The 17,115-nt window shown below is 46.7% G+C and overlaps 1 protein-coding gene and 1 pseudogene across 1 annotated transcript; both read left to right on the top strand.

The window, feature by feature from the left end:
* The first annotated feature begins 615 nt into the window (after nt 1-615).
* Nucleotides 616-11,578, top strand: LOC117739099 (annotated as a pseudogene).
* A 247-nt stretch (nt 11,579-11,825) lies between these two features.
* On the top strand, nt 11,826-17,074 carry LOC117739177 (histone PARylation factor 1). The gene is made up of 8 exons (XM_034545476.1): nt 11,826-11,911; nt 14,006-14,189; nt 14,499-14,685; nt 14,827-14,925; nt 15,392-15,545; nt 15,659-15,746; nt 15,876-16,048; nt 16,747-17,074. Exons 1-8 carry the CDS (start codon nt 11,873-11,875, stop codon nt 16,879-16,881), a joined length of 1,059 nt encoding a protein of 352 aa, XP_034401367.1. The 5' UTR covers nt 11,826-11,872; the 3' UTR covers nt 16,882-17,074.
* Nucleotides 17,075-17,115: the final 41 nt, after the last annotated feature.

Raw genomic sequence — 17,115 nt, 5'->3', positions numbered from 1 at the left:
ATCCTGGGGGGAAAAAAAACCAGCCAGCCGGAAGGAAGGAAGGAAGGAGGGAGGGAAGGAAGGAAGGAGAAGAGGCGTGAAGATGGAGGCGGCGACGGGGGAATGGCCGGAGAGGGAGGGCGGAGGAAAAGGGGGTGACGGGGGAGGAGAAGATGCAGGGAAGGACAGAAAGGAGGAGAGTTGTGAACGGCTGGTGGTTGATGTTGGAAAGAAAAGGAGGAGGGCCGTCATTAGGCGGGCGCTGATGATACGCCCGGGCACGCCAAACGGTGTGACCTTTGTGAGACGTTCGCCGCGCTCATTAGCAAAGGCACACGTGTGCGTACGCGCGAAGGCCTCGTCGGCCCCGAATCCCACCGCTGTGGAGTGGAGGAAAGACAACAAACAGAGGGAGAGAGAGAGAGAACATAAACCCTTCCGTATGCACACACAGACACGGGCAAGATTAATGGGATGATAATATCTACATTAACCCGGCAGTGGTAGTAAATGCTCCCAGGGTGTGGTGGCCCTGCCTACTTTCCAGATCTCTGCTCTGTCACACACACACACACACACACACACACACACACACCTCGAATAGATAGTCCTTGACGGAGATCAGAGGAGAACGCAATGTCTTCCCTGTGCTGCAGGAAGGGAGACAGGCCTCCGCACACCTACCAGTCCGCCTGCTGCTGCTGCTGCTGCTGCTGCTGCTGCTGTTTCCCCCGCTGGCGCGCGTCCTCTGCTGCAGACAGCTCGAGCAGGCCTCGCTCCGGTTCCACGCTACAGTCCGAGGGAGAGGAGAAGGGAGAGGAGAAGAAAGAGAGAGAGCGCAAGGGTGGCGGTGAGAGGAGGAGAGGCGAAAGGAGGAGGAGAGAGAGATAGACAGAGAGAGAGAGACAGACAGACAGAGAGAGAGAGAGAGACAGAGAGAGAGAGAGAGAGAGAGAGAGAGAGGGAGCACGAGAAGGAGGATGGAGGATGGAGGTCTCGCCGCCTGCTGATGCTGTGGAACTGATATTCCGTGCAGCATCCACGCGTGTCATGGCAGCCTCCTCCTGGAGCGGCCAATCACGACGCGGCTGTCACCCTCCGGGATCCACCCACTGCAGATGATGAAGGAGGGAGAGGCCAGCAGAGGGAGCCGTTTAGACACTGAGTGATACATATGACTGTGTTAATATTCCGGGGTAAATCAAATATGCAACGCAATGCTTCCTCTCCAGACAGCACAGTGGTAGCAGTGAGGGGCTTTTCCTTCGTTACGCCTTCTCCTGTTACAGCACTGTTTGTCACTGCTCCGACTCCTACATGTCCCTTGTCCTGGTGCCCTGAACTAAACTAAAAGACTTCCCTTTCAAATCAAACATGAATTGAAACCTTTTTTTTTTGTAAACGTTACATAACTGTCATTCTAGTCCCCCCACTCCTTTAAGCCTGCATGTCCTGAGTCAGGTCACGTCTGGCTGCTATTTCTTCATTCTGGTACATCACGGTCCTATTTTATGTGCATGTTTTGCTTCCCTTTAAAAGGATTGGTCACCCCAAAATAATAATACAATAAAATAAACAATATAAAACAAACTATATGGCACTTGGCCAATCCACACACGGTGTTGTGAGCAGGTTTGCTTAGCAACGATTGGTCTAAAGAAAATAGATTCATGAAACTGGTTCCAACAAGGTCTGCATGTTACAGAGAACGCAGACATGGCAACTCACACCAAAAGCAATCTAGATTAAAATTAAAATAAAAACACTATAGATAAGAGGGGAAAATATGTCTTTTTGGAGTTTAGGGTGGACATATCCCTTTTTTTTAAAAACTCTTTAAAATGCAAGGAAGGCCTCAAGTTTATTTCTAGATAATAATTAGCAAATTACTATGAAACAGCACTGCACTGTCTAATTACAGCAACACGGTGTATTCATAACTCTACCTACACTTTACAACTTGCATATGTATTTATTTTTTAATCCACATTATAACATTGAAGTGAACCAGAAATGTGAAGCTCACTCAATGTGAATGAACAGTTTATCGGTATTAAGTGATTGAGAGGGAACTGGAACTTTCTCCAGGTGGCTCTAGAGCCCGTGAGCATCATTCATGGAGAACGGCTCGCGAGGTTGGGCCCGAGCCATCAATTGTGCAATGGAGTTTAAATGAGATCCCTTTAAAGAATACACCTGTGACGCCAGATCGGCTAAGCGTTAAAGGGTCAGGGGGATTACCTTGACGCAATCGTTTCCACGGGCTCTCCCAGAGCCCTCCCCGCGCGTCGCTCTCCTCCTCTCGGTGTCACGTCGCCTCAGTCTGCCTCACCGACCTCCACATGGGCAGGCGATTTCTCCCGGACTCATCCGTGCCAAAGATAAACTGAGTCTAAGCGACCTGTTTTCGCTCTACTTGAGCGAGGGGATGCCCGGCCTCCAGCCCGACGCGCCGGAGTCTATGGAGCCGGACGGTGCGACGACCGGGACGGCATCTCCCGTCGCCGCCGACGCCGGGTCAGAGGGGTCCATCCGCGGGGAAACGGTGACCGAGCCGCCGATGGTGAAGGGGATGGGCTGGTTCTTCTCCCCGCTGTGGAGCCCTCGCTCCAAGACGCGCGACCAGAGGTTTGGAGACGACCTGAAGGGCGACCAAGTGGAGGCCTGGCTGGACGATCACTCCGACTTCACGAGGGCCTACTTTTTACGCAGAACTTCCGCGTAAGTTATTTTACTTTTGTTTTTTTAATAACAACTGACCTCGGCTGCATCTCTTGATATATATACATTGTCAAAGCCGCCTATATATATATATATATATATATATATATATATATATATATATATATATATATATATATATTAAAGTTCTACATGACTGCAATACAAAACTGCTTTATGAGAAAAATTGCTTGAGAAATATTATTTCAACGTTTTCTCCACAAACAGTCTTCATGTGTTTTGTTGCTGTTTTCCTAGCCAATCAGTAATCAGAATCAGAAACTTTTTGCCAAGTTACATACAAGGAATTTGGTTTGGTGATTGACAATAAACAAAGTGCAATAGTAAAATACATCTTTATATATATATAAAGAACATTTGAAAATGTTGGCTGCACTGTCACCTCACAGCAAGAGGGGCCGGTTCGATCCCTGATCCCGTGAGGGTCCTTCTGTGTGGAGTTTGCACGTTCTGCGTGGGTTCCCTGTGGGTTCTCTGGCTTTCTCCCAAAGTCCATAGACATGCAGCTTAGAGACTCTAAAATTGCCTGTAGGAATGTGAGCGTGAATGGCTGTCTATATGGGTTATATATACGATAAACTGGCGACCTGTTTGAACCCTGCCTTCACCCAATACCAGCTGGGATCGGCTCCAATGTGAAAATGTACAATGAAATAGGATAAACAAAGAAATTAAAAGTATCGAGTGGAGTGGAGTTAACGCTATATAATCTGTCTTGTCCGTGACTTCAGGGTCAGTGGTCCACAGTCTCCGCTGCCCAGGTTACCCAGGAACAGCTCGGACCATCACCGCAGGCCTTCCTCTCCACTGACCAACTCCCACTTGAACATTTCCTCCCTGACGGACAGGCTCAAACCCCTCGCCTCCAACCTCGAGTGGGCGGATTGCTTGAGTCCAGACGTATTGGGCGGCTCCCACCTCTCTCCCCGTTCGTCCCGCTTCTCCTTCACTCCCTGCCGCCCCCTCTCTCCGGTTTTCTCCCCGGACTTGCCCCACTCTCCTCATCCGCTGCGGCATCCCGCGGCGTGCGGCCACGGGGAGTGTTGCCCGTGGGCGTCTGAGCTCCTGAGAGGGGGTCTCGGCTGGATGGGCTCTGTCGCAGAGCTCTGCCAGGGGGCCGCCCTGCACGCTGAGGAGCTGCTGACAGCCGAGTGTTGCTCCCTCTATCTGGTAAAGAAGGACAGCGGCGGAAGGAGCACCCTGGAGGAGGTGGTCGCCCCGACAGCGCCGGGGCGCTTGAGCGAGGTCAACCTCTGCGGTGTCATGGGGCGCGTACAGGTGACGGGGTCACCGGTGAACCTGACGGACCTATCAGAGGTAAACCTTAAAGCTGACAAATTGGTTGTCCTGACTCTTTAAAACCGACGCGTTTCTACACATGACCAAGTTTGTCCAAAGGCACCGGTATCTCATAATCTCATAATGAGGACTGCGCACCAACTGAGTCACCCGCATCCCGATTACAAGCTTTTTAGATGATGACATGGGTGTTGCGTGGAGTATGGAGGTGTGTGTGTGTGTGTGTGTGTGTGTGTGTAGGGGAATCCCAGATGACGCACCTGCTCCTAATCCTTTTAGATGCTTCTTGCACCGCTTAACTTCTGACTAATGACACGGTGTTCACCTGCACACACACCCAGACGTATACGCACACTCACACTAAGACGGCACAGCTCACTTAAGGGCTTACAGGAGGTGCCCACCACTGGGATTAGGAGCATGGCGCCAACGCCTGGCAGAGTTGGCAGGTAGCGTGGTTGTGGATGGTTGGTTCCTAATGACGTGTGGGACACACAGGTTACTGGGAAACTGGGTATTCCTGGCTGGATCTCTGAAGCCGAACAATATTGACCAAGTATATAGTTTAAGGGCGCTGGGGTATGAATAGAGTTAAGTAAGAGGAGGCGTTAAGGTCTTTTGCTGCCAAATTACATCAAGATCTTAATTCACACAATGATGAGCTACACGATGATTCACACACACACACAAATGTGTCGCAATGAAGTATAAATAGGCGATGTAATTGCACCGTTATGTACTTAAGTGCGTCCCGTCGTTCACGTCCTCAGGACCCCAGATTCGACTTCGAGGACGATGAGCTGTCGCAGATCAGGACAGTGTTGAGTGTTCCCATCAAGAACCACAGCGGAGAGGTAACAATTGTCACTATTTCTTTTCAAAATGGTGCAATGCATTGAAGAGATTTACCTCAATCGAACACTTCCTCTTCTTGTGGACAGGTGGTTGGTGTCGTTGTGATGATTAACAAGAGAATCGTCTGCGATGGATCGGCTTCCGTTTTTACCAACATGGATGAAAAGGTGCGTGACGGGAGGGTCGGGCCTGTTATTACAGGGCAGCAAATGTTAGAGCCATTGTTGATGTATGTATATTAATTGTTATACAACGTAAATGTATGGCTCCAACTCTAAATATACGGACTGAGTCTGTTGAGAAGCGAGCCAGCAATACGTTTGCGTTAACTTTGAGTTGACTTTGATGCGCCAGGTGCTGTCAACTCATATGGACGTGTTGGGGATGGTGCTGGATAACGTCCAGCTGTATGAAAGCTCAAGACAGGAGGCCAAACGCAGCCAGGTAACCAGAGAACCATGTGAAATCTATCCTATGTATTTCTATGTCACGTATGTATGCATGTTTGTATGTCTACGTAATCTAACTGTGTATGTGTGTGTGTGTGTGTTTATGTGCGTGTCAGGCCTTGATCGAGATGGCACAGGTATTGTCAAAGGAGCACCATTCCTTTGAAGTCCTCCTGAGTAAGATGGCTGCCACCATCATGCCCTTCACCCATGCTCAGTACTGTACCATCTTCATCCCCGGTGGGAAACCCTCAGTCGTGGAAGACCAGGTGCATTTTCCTGTTTGATTCCTTATTTGTTTTAGATAATCCGGTCGTGTCTTTCCTAATGTGCGGTATTTTCTCTTGTGTTTTTCTTTTTTAAATTGCAGGTTTCATTCTCCAGAGTGATCCACCTGGAGTGTGAGGAGCTCGGATCAACCTGCCAGATCTACAGAAGGTTCTGCCTGTTGCTCGGAAAACCACTGAGACAAAAGAACGTGTCACCATCAGACTTAATGGAACTTGTTGCAACGTGTCATTTTTTCAGGGAGCGCGACTTCAAAGACGTCGACCAATCACATGCCGTTCGAACTCTGGTTACCAAGGAAACGCTCAATGTGTCGCGGGGATCCGAGGACTCGTTGAAGAGCGTGATCTGCTGCCCTGTCAGAAACGAGAGGTCCGAACATGTCATCGGTGAGTCTTGTGTCAAGAGTGGCAACGTTCGGGGGTACATCGCGGACACACAAAAAGTAGTTCCTCAAACTTCCCTCTCGTACTGCACCGACTGTCCTCTGCCCCTTTTCGTGTCTCTCCGTGTCCCACAGCGGTGTGCCAGCTGACGAACAAGAGGAGCAGGGACTCGGATGAGGTGGAGGCCTTTAACAGATACGACGAGCGCCTGCTGGAGGACCTGGCGGTGTACTGCGGCCTGGCCCTGCAGTACGCTCAGGCCGTGCAGATCACAGAGGAGCGGAGGGCCAGCATAGAAGTCACACAGGAGGTGGGGGACCCTGTTTTTACAACTCACATCCTTACCTTGCAGCCGAGTGAACATTTTGATGTGTGTTCTCTCTTCTTTGCCACAGGTTCTCGCCTACCACATCACCGCGGCGGAAGAGGAAATCCAAGCCCTGCAGGTGACTCTTGAACTCTATTTTTTGGTAGAAAAGGAAATATTTTCTTCCAGTTGGGTCCTGCCTCGCTGGCAATATATACATGTAAATAATATTGACAAGAAAGAGGACAATCGCACCCATCCTCTTCCTTTTACGCAACCACCCTTTTCCCTTTCCTCGTCCACTTACCCCTATTGTCAAGTAGTCCTGGAATCATTACACGGGAGGTCCGATTTTGACGACTAATGCTCCGTGATTAGCGCCTGAATGCTCGGTGCCTGTAAAGGTGTATTCAGATTGTTTATTTGTGTTATGTTTTATGCTTTTTCAGGAGGCCACGATTCCTCCCGTTGAATCGCTGCAACTCCTAGACTTCCATTTCTCTCATTTTGGTCTGCCAGACGAGCTGACCTCCCAGGCCACCGTCCGCATGTTCCTGGACCTCAACTTGGTGCAGGAGTTCAACATTGACTACAAGGTAACCGACCTGCCGAGGATTAACGCTGCATGGCGGAGGGTCGTGCCGCCGTTGTTCAACCGTTGACATATGAATGTGAAAAATACATGGATTATAATGAGTGTTTCGGAGGGGCTCGAGATGAGTATGAACCCTCTGCATTAGACACAGTTTTTCATATTTTTCGCTTTTAGAATTATGGGGTTGTGACATGTGCTGAGGGTTGAGGGTTCGACACCGGCTCACGGTGCTACTCTCAACATGGCATATGAACAAAGTTGATTTCCATGTTTCTCATTCACTACCGTTCAATGTGACTCCAGTCCTCTTTGATCTTAGAGCCCTTGTTTTTTCTTCCTCTATGCAATTGAAAGTCTAAATATGGAATTCAGATTTTACTCGCTTTGTACGTAACGACATGTCGGCTGAAGATTGCACGGTCTTGAGGCCCGCGGGTTCAAACCCACCCTCGGGCAACACTGGTCTCGGAGTACTCTCCGTAGCCTACCATTGAGCTCCCAGTATTCTGACACACGCCACCGCACTAATTATTGTCTAATAGTCCCTAGTGACTAAATTATGCTAAAGTTGTGCACATGGGGACACTGAACAGGTGTGGAGCCATTTAAAAACTATTTCACCCGGAAGTGGCACTAGGAGAGTTGATAAAACTGCTGTTGCAGCAGACTGAGGCAGCAGCTAACGGCGCGGCGCACAGCTAACGGCGCACAGCTAACGGTGCACGGCTAACGGCGCACAGCTCTCCCCTTTTGTAGCTTTTCTTTACAAAAAGAAATAAAACGCACATTCCAGCCCTACCTGACCCCCCCCTGGGTTCTTCACCAGCTCGTGTGCGTGTCTCTCTCCTTCCAGAGTCTGTGCCAGTGGGTCCTGACTGTGAGACGTGGTTACAGGAACAACGTGCCTTACCACAACTGGAACCACGCGCTGAGCACCGCTCAAAGCATGTTCGCCATGCTCATGGCCACGGACCAACTCCAGGTGAGCGCACAATTACCCATCACTTATAAAAAGCTGAGATACAAATGTAACTTTTTTTGTTGCCAAACGACCATGTTTGCTGAATCATCATTCATGTGCAATATCAGTGCCAACGTCAATGTTTGTATGAGCAATATAAACATTTTATATTTCCTACCTCATATGTGCAATAATGTAGATCCAACCATAATGAATCTGATTATATTGTCTTTTTCTAACTTTTGATGTACTTATTTAATATACCTCTACTGTTGGATTATATATTGTACTTGTTTCCTACTTCTCTTGTTGCACTATCCACTTTCCTATAATCCTGCAAGTTTATGTTTGAACAAAAAAGTCTCCCTTTTTAATAGTCAGGGAAATGTGTGCTTCTCCTAATTTTGGTGACGATGGACTGCTGCGTCTCATATTAATAATCTCATATTAATAATCTCATATTGCGTCTGCTGCTCGTCATCTTTCTCAACCCAAACGTCTTAACTTCAGTCTCTCTCTCTCTCTCTCTCTCTCTGCTGTATTTCAGAGCATTTTTTCCCGTCTGGAGATCTTAGCACTGATGATCGCCACTTTGAGTCACGATCTTGACCACAGAGGAGTCAGTAACTCGTACATTAAAAGGTGAACACTACCTCCCCTTCTTTCATGTTGTGTCCATTTTCTATCTAATCCACGGCTGTGTATATTTTTGGTTTGATTCATATTCATCCAGTATTATACTGATTATGCTTTCAATGGTCAGTAACAGCTCTGTTATGGCGATCAGTGTCAATGGCGAGTTGATGCACACTAAGTATAAATAGTAAGGGTTTGTTCATAGGATGATATATTTGGGACTAAATATCGAGCAAATTGAAATTCTCTGTTCAGTCAATTATAGCATTCTGATGTCTTAGTGTATTATCTTTGCCTATGTGTTTATTTCGAAGGTGTTGGGAATTATTTCCATAGCAGCACTTAGACATACAAACTAGATTTCATAAATTTCTCGAATTCTAGGTTTATTTATTTGGGTTCAGATGGTTTTGTTGCTCTAAGCTCTGTGTTGGTGTGAATCTGACTCCAACATGGTGGCTCCGACGTTTGATTGTTCTTATTTTAATTGAGAGGGGGTTGGGACAGTGATACCCTCAGTAGGCATATTGCACTTTTTCACCCCAGTTAGAGTCCCAATGCTCTTAAAAGGCCCCAAATCAATTGGCTCAAACACTTTGGAACACCTTAAACCAAACCTCTCTCTCTCTCTCTCTCTCAGGAGCCAACAGCCTTTAGCTCAGCTGTACGGACACTCGTCTCTTGAAAACCACCACTACAACCTGTGCCTCTTCATCCTGAACAACACAGTAAGACCTCTTCTTCTAACCCTCTGAGTCAGCTGTCGTTACCTGTTCTCATCACGTCCAGCCACGTGTGAACCACAATAAACGCCCGTGTTCATCTCCAACATCGCACATCATTGGACTCCGTATCCGTCTCTTTAACTCGAGTCCTTTTTAAATCAAGCTTTGCACGACACGCCAACGATTTTCACACGCAGGAGGAGTGCAATTAATTAGATGATATAATGATATATTTGACCTTTGTTACAGATATTGATTGATTGTTTGTATGAAATTTAAACACTTGGAATAGATTCGGGGTTGCCAGACGAAATAAAAAAATGTCATACCATTCAAAAGCCGTAACGGCCGTATCCCCCGAGAGAAATGTTGCCAAATCTCCCTTAAGTGGTCTTAATTTGTATTTTTTATCTGAGTCCCAGTGTGGACACAGTCTTTGTCGTCGTGTTGGAGCCGGACGGTGTCTGCGTACATCTGGTTGTACATCTGTCTCTCTCGTCCTCTCCCAGGGAAGTCAGATTCTCAGCGGGCTCTCCGCGGACGACCACAGAGCCGTCCTGCACATGATCAAAAGGGCGATCCTCGCTACCGACCTGACCGTCTACATGGAGTACGTTCAGAGCGGGACGCGTCACAGCAGCTGCAGGTCGAGCATCGCGTACGTCTTCTTTTACTGATGCCCCGCCTTTCTTTTTGTTTGTTGTAGGAGAAGGAAGGAGTTCTTTTCTCTCGCCAAGAAGAGCAGAGTGAGATGGAAGAGTGAGAAACAAAGAGACTTACTGAGGTGAGAATCACATCAATGACGCTAATGACATCCGTGGTGGAACGGGGCAACGGGGCCGTCCCTTTAAGGTATTTGTTCACCCCACAGGTCGATGCTGATGACAGCCAGTGACCTCTCTGCCATCACAAAGCCTTGGCCGGAACAAAAGAGGGTAGGTTCTTCATCTGAATACGTCCTTGTTTTTAAAAATGTTTTACATTTTTAATCTCTGAGCCATTTTGTGAATGCATCACAAGCCTTGACCTCACTCTTTCTCCCAAACAGATTGCCAACCTGGTTACCATGGAGTTCTTTGCGCAAGGGGACAAAGAGAAAAAGGAGTTCAAAATCAAACCCATTGTAAGTCTCGCTCGCAGGATTTATTTTTCTTATTTACATTCATATATTGCACCAAGGCTTGTGAACATGTGGTCGCATCGAAAGCCCAACCAGAAAATAGAAACATGCACTCATAAATCGTGAAATTTATTTAAATGAACTGTGGTATTTGTCATAAATATCATCATTCTTTTTTCATACTCTTCTTTATGGTAAAATAAGAGTCACGTTCATCCCAAAAAGGTTTATCTTACCTCCCTGATGCAGGCTTTCTTTTCAGTTGAAGAGTCAGACTTGTTTCAGTCCCAGATTAGAGAACATATATAAAATAATATGATAAAAAATAAAATTTTAAAAAAGCATCACACCTAGCCAGCAGGTGCAAAAACCTTGACACAGGGATCATGTGATTAAATAATACTATGTTTGACGAGATCGACTGCAACTCTTCCGGCCTCCTGTGAAGTCGTCCCTTTTCTACCCCCCTCCCACCAGGACATAATGAACAGAGAGAACAGCACTCGGCTGCCATGCATGCAAGTGGAATACATAGATGACATCTGCTACCCGCTCTACAAGGTGCGTTATTCCTGCAGCTGTTACACCTGTGTGGATGCATGCATGTGTTAACTAAAACCACAACAGTGTCTTCAATGCTTCTCCATCCTCTTATTCATCTCACTTCCAGTCTCCCATCGCTCCCCGTCATCACACTCTCGCTGTCTCTGTCTCCCTCAGGCTGTATCGAGACTGTTTGACGCCTGCTCCCCACTGCTGGGGGGCTGTAAGAAGAACAGAGAGAACTGGATGCATTTGGCCGAGACCGCAAAGGGAGAGGACTGAGAAAAGTCGTCGCGTGACCCTGAAAGGGCATCGAAACGAGGAGTAAGAGACGCAGGCGGAGACATTGGGGACTCCACGGAGGACGAGGAATTGTACCCGCGTGCATCTGTTTGTTCTCCACCCTCTCTTGGACACTAAATATCTGCATATTTCCATTCTACATCTGCATTTTTGTGTCAATGCAGAACGTTGTCATGTAATTACTGTATATTGCATATACCCTATCTAACAGTGTACTGTAGTTATGATCTCACAAGTAGTTATGATCTCACAAGGCCTACAGTATGGCATGCAATCCTGAATGGTGTTTTGTTCCCCCTGTAGGACCAGTGTTGTTTATAAAGCAGTAAAAATGAATGAAATGAGAAATACTGCCTGTGCTTTCTGAATTTCACAGCAAACTACGATTGATGTTTTTATTTAGTTGTATAGAACATAATCACGTCAAAAAATGACGGGAAAGGGAACATGCTACAGACTGTCAGTTATAACATTGTATAAAATATGTCTAAGTATGGATCGATAAAGATGAGAACACGCCGTGTGCAAATCAACCTCCAATTTGCAAGCTCGGTGACACATGTGTTGGAGTTCGCGTGCCCGGCCTCCGGGGGGCAGTGGTGCGCCTTAAAGCGGCGGGCGCAGCGGCGAGCAGATACCGACCCGCAGAAGAAGACTCCGACGGGGGGAGACAAGAGGAAGAAAATGACAGGGCGCGCAAAAAGAAAACCCAAATCCAGTCAGGTAATATTACAATGTGTTGATGTTTTTGACCCGCCGCGGCTGGCCGGCCGCAGAGGTTCAACCGGGCGGGATGACCGGGCAAGGAGCGGCGCTGCGCGTCGTTACACCGGCGTCAGGAGCAACTTCTGTCACAGGCGACGGGCAGAGCCGCCTGGCACGCTGTCTCGAGCAGCAGCGGTCAGACGACAACATGGCAGCAGCGCGAGACCGTTATCGGAAAGACGTTCACGACCAGCACCGCCGTTCGACGTCACGCGCCCGCTTATAACGGAACGTGTCGGTGCTGTTTGTTGTGGCTTCACGACACAAGTCTGCAGCGCTGGGTCATTGTTGTAGCCAGTTAGGTGACATTTGTAGGCCAGTCTACTGTAGAGAAATGTGTGTGTTTTCTCTCGTGAGTGTGTGTGTGTGTGTTGATTTGATCCCACAAAGGCCACACATCGGTGAGCAAAGACGAGGAGCTCCCAATGAGACGTTCTCGGTCCCTGAACGCTCCTCTGCCGGTGTTGTGTCGCATACTGTTACCTCGTCGATATGTGTCCCCCCCCCCCCCCTTTCTATGCCTAAAAGTGAACCAGCCCGTAGCTCATGCCATGACCCACCGAGAGGGGGCGCGCTATCATTATAACAAGAGGGAAACCCGATTCGACCGGGGAACAGGTCTCTACATAACACCTGTGACGAAAAACTGCAGAGCACTGGACACAGCTCCATTTATACGGGCGGGTGAGACCATGTGCGATGCAGTTGTCATTTTATTAATTCCAATTGTACAGCTTTGCAATAAGTCCTACCTTTTTTTTTTTTTTTACAAGGGTTACATGGTCAGTTTCTTCTCAGAACTGTAGAGATTTACTTTGACGGTCATTTTAGGAGCTGTAGGATTCTGTTGAGTTTGGTTGTGCTGTGCTGACAGTTGTTTAAATAAAATGTAATATTTTAAAAACACAATCATTAATATCTCTTTGCAACACGATTCTCCATTCAACATTTTCATGTATATTGCATTACAGTGATCCCTTTTTATTAGAATGCTGTTATTGTACATGTGCACTTGCATGTACCTGCACATGAATTAAAACTGAATACGAAAGGTGTAACGAGTGGGTCTGCTGGCTAACCAAATTGAGTTAGGGTAATACCCTAATCTGGTTATGCTGGAACAGATGACCTTTTCTTTGGGGGACAAGATTTGTGGAGGCTGGTGTCCATCGATTCAAAGAAGTCTATTTTCAATCTTAAATGTGCGGTCATGTCCTCCACTGTACTGGTGTGAGTCTTTCGTTTGCACAAACATGTGGTCGGTGGGTTTTTGGAACCAACGGAGCCATCTTTATTTTTAGTTTCCACAAGGATTGTTAGCTGGTAACCCTACGTTTCTTTTTATGAAGGTGCACCGTTGTTGTTTGCATGCACGCCTTCCCAGTACTTATATTTATTTCTCGTATGTATACCAGACATATATGGGGGTTTTGTTTTGTTGCTCTTAGCAGCAAATTAGCATCTATCGATTTGATAACAATCCTGCTTCTTCCCATCTTTTCAAACAATTATATCCGGTGTATTTAATATGCATTTATTCATCATCGTAAGTGTTCCCCAAATGTGCTTAACACATAGAGTAATGTTGAGAGATGAACTTTTAGATGTCGATTAAAAATAAATAAATAAAATGGGTCCCTCTGCCTGATAGTTTCTACAGTTTGGTAGAACGTGTCCTCAGTCTTTGGATGATATGAGCATTTTTATTTTTTATTCTGTGCCTTACAAATTTATTTAACATTTAAACTGACATAAAAAATCTGGTCAAGATGATGATAATTCAACCTGTTTCTATCTTACTAAATAATGATTGATGCAGTTATTCCCATCGTTCTATTTCTGATATGATTTGACTGGTATAACTGTTTGGAGTAAAAAATAACAGTTATCTGATTCCCCTATGAACCCAATAGAATAGCTTGATTCCTGTTATTGTAGCAAAACTTTTTTTTCTTCTTATATGTAGTTCAACCTTTTGAAGGACCTACAACTATAACCCCAATATAATTAGTGTGTAACAGAAGTTTTTTTCCCTTCAATGCATTTCTTCAGGAGTCAGGTACTGGCAATGGGGAGTTGAAGAAAGCCCGTCCCGATGAATCCAAAGCCGCGCCGTCGTCGGGGGTGCATTCGCAGCAACGAGATGAGATGCTGCAACTGTACAAGCTCCAAGCGCCAGAAGATCTGTACCACTTCTGGGACTTCTGCAAGGAGCTCAGTCCTGGCAGCCCACGCGGTATGCTCTTTACCCCGACGCTGTATCTCGTTACTTGAATACCGGTTGGACGGAAAGGGGCGTCCATTTTCCTGCCCGTAGACACGGAGACAAAAACGGGATGGACCAGTACTTAGCCAATGGAAAGTCTGGATGAATGGGCCGAATGCACAAATGTAGAAGTAGTCGAACAGCCACTAATGTTCTCTAGTCCACTTAAAACGTGGTCTGATTAGGTCTGAAGTGTTTCTATACACACATCTGTAAAAGCCCAATTTGCAGGAAGCAAAAACAAACAGTAATTGTTTCTATTTGTCTTAATCTGTATAGTTGCTCTGAAAGACACACTGGGTTTGCAGCTGGTTGGTCCCTTTGATGTCCTGGCAGGAGCCCACAAAAGCGCCAGCAATCCTCAGCCCAACTTCCACCTCCACTGGCGGTATTTATACGACCCGCCGGAGTTTCAGACCGTCCTTCTGGGCAGCGGAGACGGTCAGCATCACGTCGGCTACTACAGGTACGCGCGTTGTCTTAGCCCGAGAGCATTTACTCTGCCAGCTGCAGTGTGAGATCATGACGGAGGAACCGTGCCAACTGTGTCTACGCAAGAGCCATTCGTTGCGATTCACCGCATTCTGTTGCTCCCCAAATCCACCAGGGACGCGCCGGACTCCCTCCCTTCGTTCGTTGGGGAAAATGAAGCCAAGAAAGGCTGCGCCATCTCGCCGATGGGAGACAACGTGTTCGCTGCTGCCCTGTGAGTACTGACCACATATTCACCACGCAGAGATCATTTCTGTACTTTCAGCTGCCTGATTTGCAAGAGAAAGTTTACATTTCATACTGAGAAACTCTCGAATGTAGAAGATAAGAGTGTGATGACGTCCTTTTAAAAAAATATATAAACAAGTAGAGGGCATTTTATCCATCTTGCATTTGCAGTTCTGTTTCAATTTTCCAGAGCACTGACACTGCCCTTTTAAAAAAAAAAAATTACCAGTAGAAAGCAGTGAATAAGCATTCCAAAATGTATTGTATTATGTCCAAAGTCAGATTTATACTTGAATAAACGAAAGCCACACAAACCGTCAAATGCTAAATGCCTGCTCAGATCAGTGATCATAAAAGGCCTATTAGGATGATCGTGCTTATTGTGTCTGCGTTTGTCCTCTTTTCGATTCCTTTTTGCATGTCATCTTGCCCACTGTTCCGTCCGCCACCAGCCTGTGTCTGTTGAGGAGGAGGAAAGAGAGGGGCAGCAAGAAAGCAGGGGGAGAGGCCTTGGACAGCTTGGAGGCCCAGCTGAGAGACCGGGCGGAGTCTCTGGGCTTGTCCCTGGAGCAGAAGACCAAAGCCATGAAGCAGAGGGACAAGAAGGTGACTCAAGCAAGGGAGCAAAAAAACCAACAGGATTTATCCAGCGTCTGTTGGTTTTAAGAACTCACTGAAAAACCCTCCTACATCTTGTAAATCTCTTGTCACACCAACAGGTGGTCACCAAGACGTTCCACGGTGCCGGCATCGTTGTCCCTGTAGACAAGAACGACGTTGGATACAGAGAACTACCAGAAACGGATGGTGAGCTTGTACACTGTGTGTGTACAGATGGATAGATAGATGGAGTAATAAACCTTGTCGTTTTTAAAGACTTAAAGTGTCTGCGACTACTTGATATTTATTGCCATTCCTCTTCGTCTCCATGTTCAGCCGGCCTCAAGAAGATCCTCAAGGCGATCGCTGAGGCCCGGAACGACGACGAGCGCGTCAAGGCCTTTGGACCTCTCCAGGAGATGGTCACATTTGTTCAGTTCGCCAACGACGAGTGTGACTACGGCATGGGATACGAACTAGGGATGGACCTCTTCTGTTTCGGATCCCATGTGAGTCTCAAAAGTGGGAGTGTAAAAGTCGTTTTGCCAAAACTCTCTCAGAGACTTGGCCTAATTCCAGCCACGTGTCTTTCTGCTTCCTGACCACTGTTTTCACTATACGGTATTAAACCGATTATTCATGGGTTATTTCCTGTATGCAAACTAGATCATAAGACTCAGGGTTTGGCATGGAACAGAGTCACAGAAAAAAGGAAGCAAAAATAGCTTTTTAAAGATCCTATATCACGTTTTTGCCGCCAATCATTGATGATCCATATTGGCAGATACAGATCCTTTTGTTTTGATTATAACAGCTGGTCTACAGGGCCCTAGACTATTTTTTTATTATATTTATTCCACCATCCCAAAAGTTCCGCACTGATCGACAGGGGTCCCATCAAACCACAAACAAAAATGCATGTTTCGCTCAATGGAGGGAAGCTATGTGCTTCGTTTCGTGGTCGGCACCCCGCCAATGGGTCACCGGGTAAATATGAGCATGTTGGGATCTACAGCTCAGGGGTTGGTAATGTGGGCCAAAACCATTTATTACTTCTCTGAGAGCAATCAATCAAATGCTCTAACAATAATAAAAATCTGGTACCTGTTGGATTTAAAAGTGAAAATGTTTGGGAACCACTCCCCACGTATATTTGGCCCGGTAGTTGAAATAAATAGGAATCCTTTTGTTTCCCGACTCTCCCCAGTATTTCCACAAGGTCATCAGGCAGCTTCTGCCCATGGCCTACAGCCTCCTGAAACGGAGTCTGTTTGGGGAGATTCTGGAGGCCCACCTCTCCAGCCGCAGCAACGACAACCTGGACCAACTCTCGGCACATTGAAAAAAGAAAAACGACAACAACAAAAGACTCGACTACACTCCAGCTCTAACTCTCATAAGCTTTTCCCCACCACGTCTGTCTGTCTGTGTTCATGTTTCTTGGTGGTTTTGGTGCTGCTGTCATTGATTGGAACCAGTTCAATGGTGATATTGTTTGTAAAAGGTAGATGTCTAATAAAGTATTTTTATATATTTAACAAGTCTCATTTTGGTTTTCCATTTGTATTACTGTACC

This window comes from Cyclopterus lumpus, chromosome 1, assembly GCF_009769545.1.
Source record: "Cyclopterus lumpus isolate fCycLum1 chromosome 1, fCycLum1.pri, whole genome shotgun sequence".
Classification (NCBI taxonomy): domain Eukaryota; kingdom Metazoa; phylum Chordata; class Actinopteri; order Perciformes; family Cyclopteridae; genus Cyclopterus; species Cyclopterus lumpus.
The sequence above is the reverse complement of the archived record's forward strand: the minus strand, read 5'-3'. Positions and strand labels throughout refer to the sequence as shown.

Coding starts and splice junctions, on each gene's coding strand:
- LOC117739177 (XM_034545476.1), top strand. CDS start 11,873: ATGACAGGGCGCGCAAAAAGAAAACCCAAATCCAGTCAG. Junction 14,190..14,498: donor CAGTCCTGGCAGCCCACGCG/GTATGCTCTTTA, acceptor TAATCTGTATAG/TTGCTCTGAAAGACACACTG. Junction 16,049..16,746: donor TCTTCTGTTTCGGATCCCAT/GTGAGTCTCAAA, acceptor GACTCTCCCCAG/TATTTCCACAAGGTCATCAG.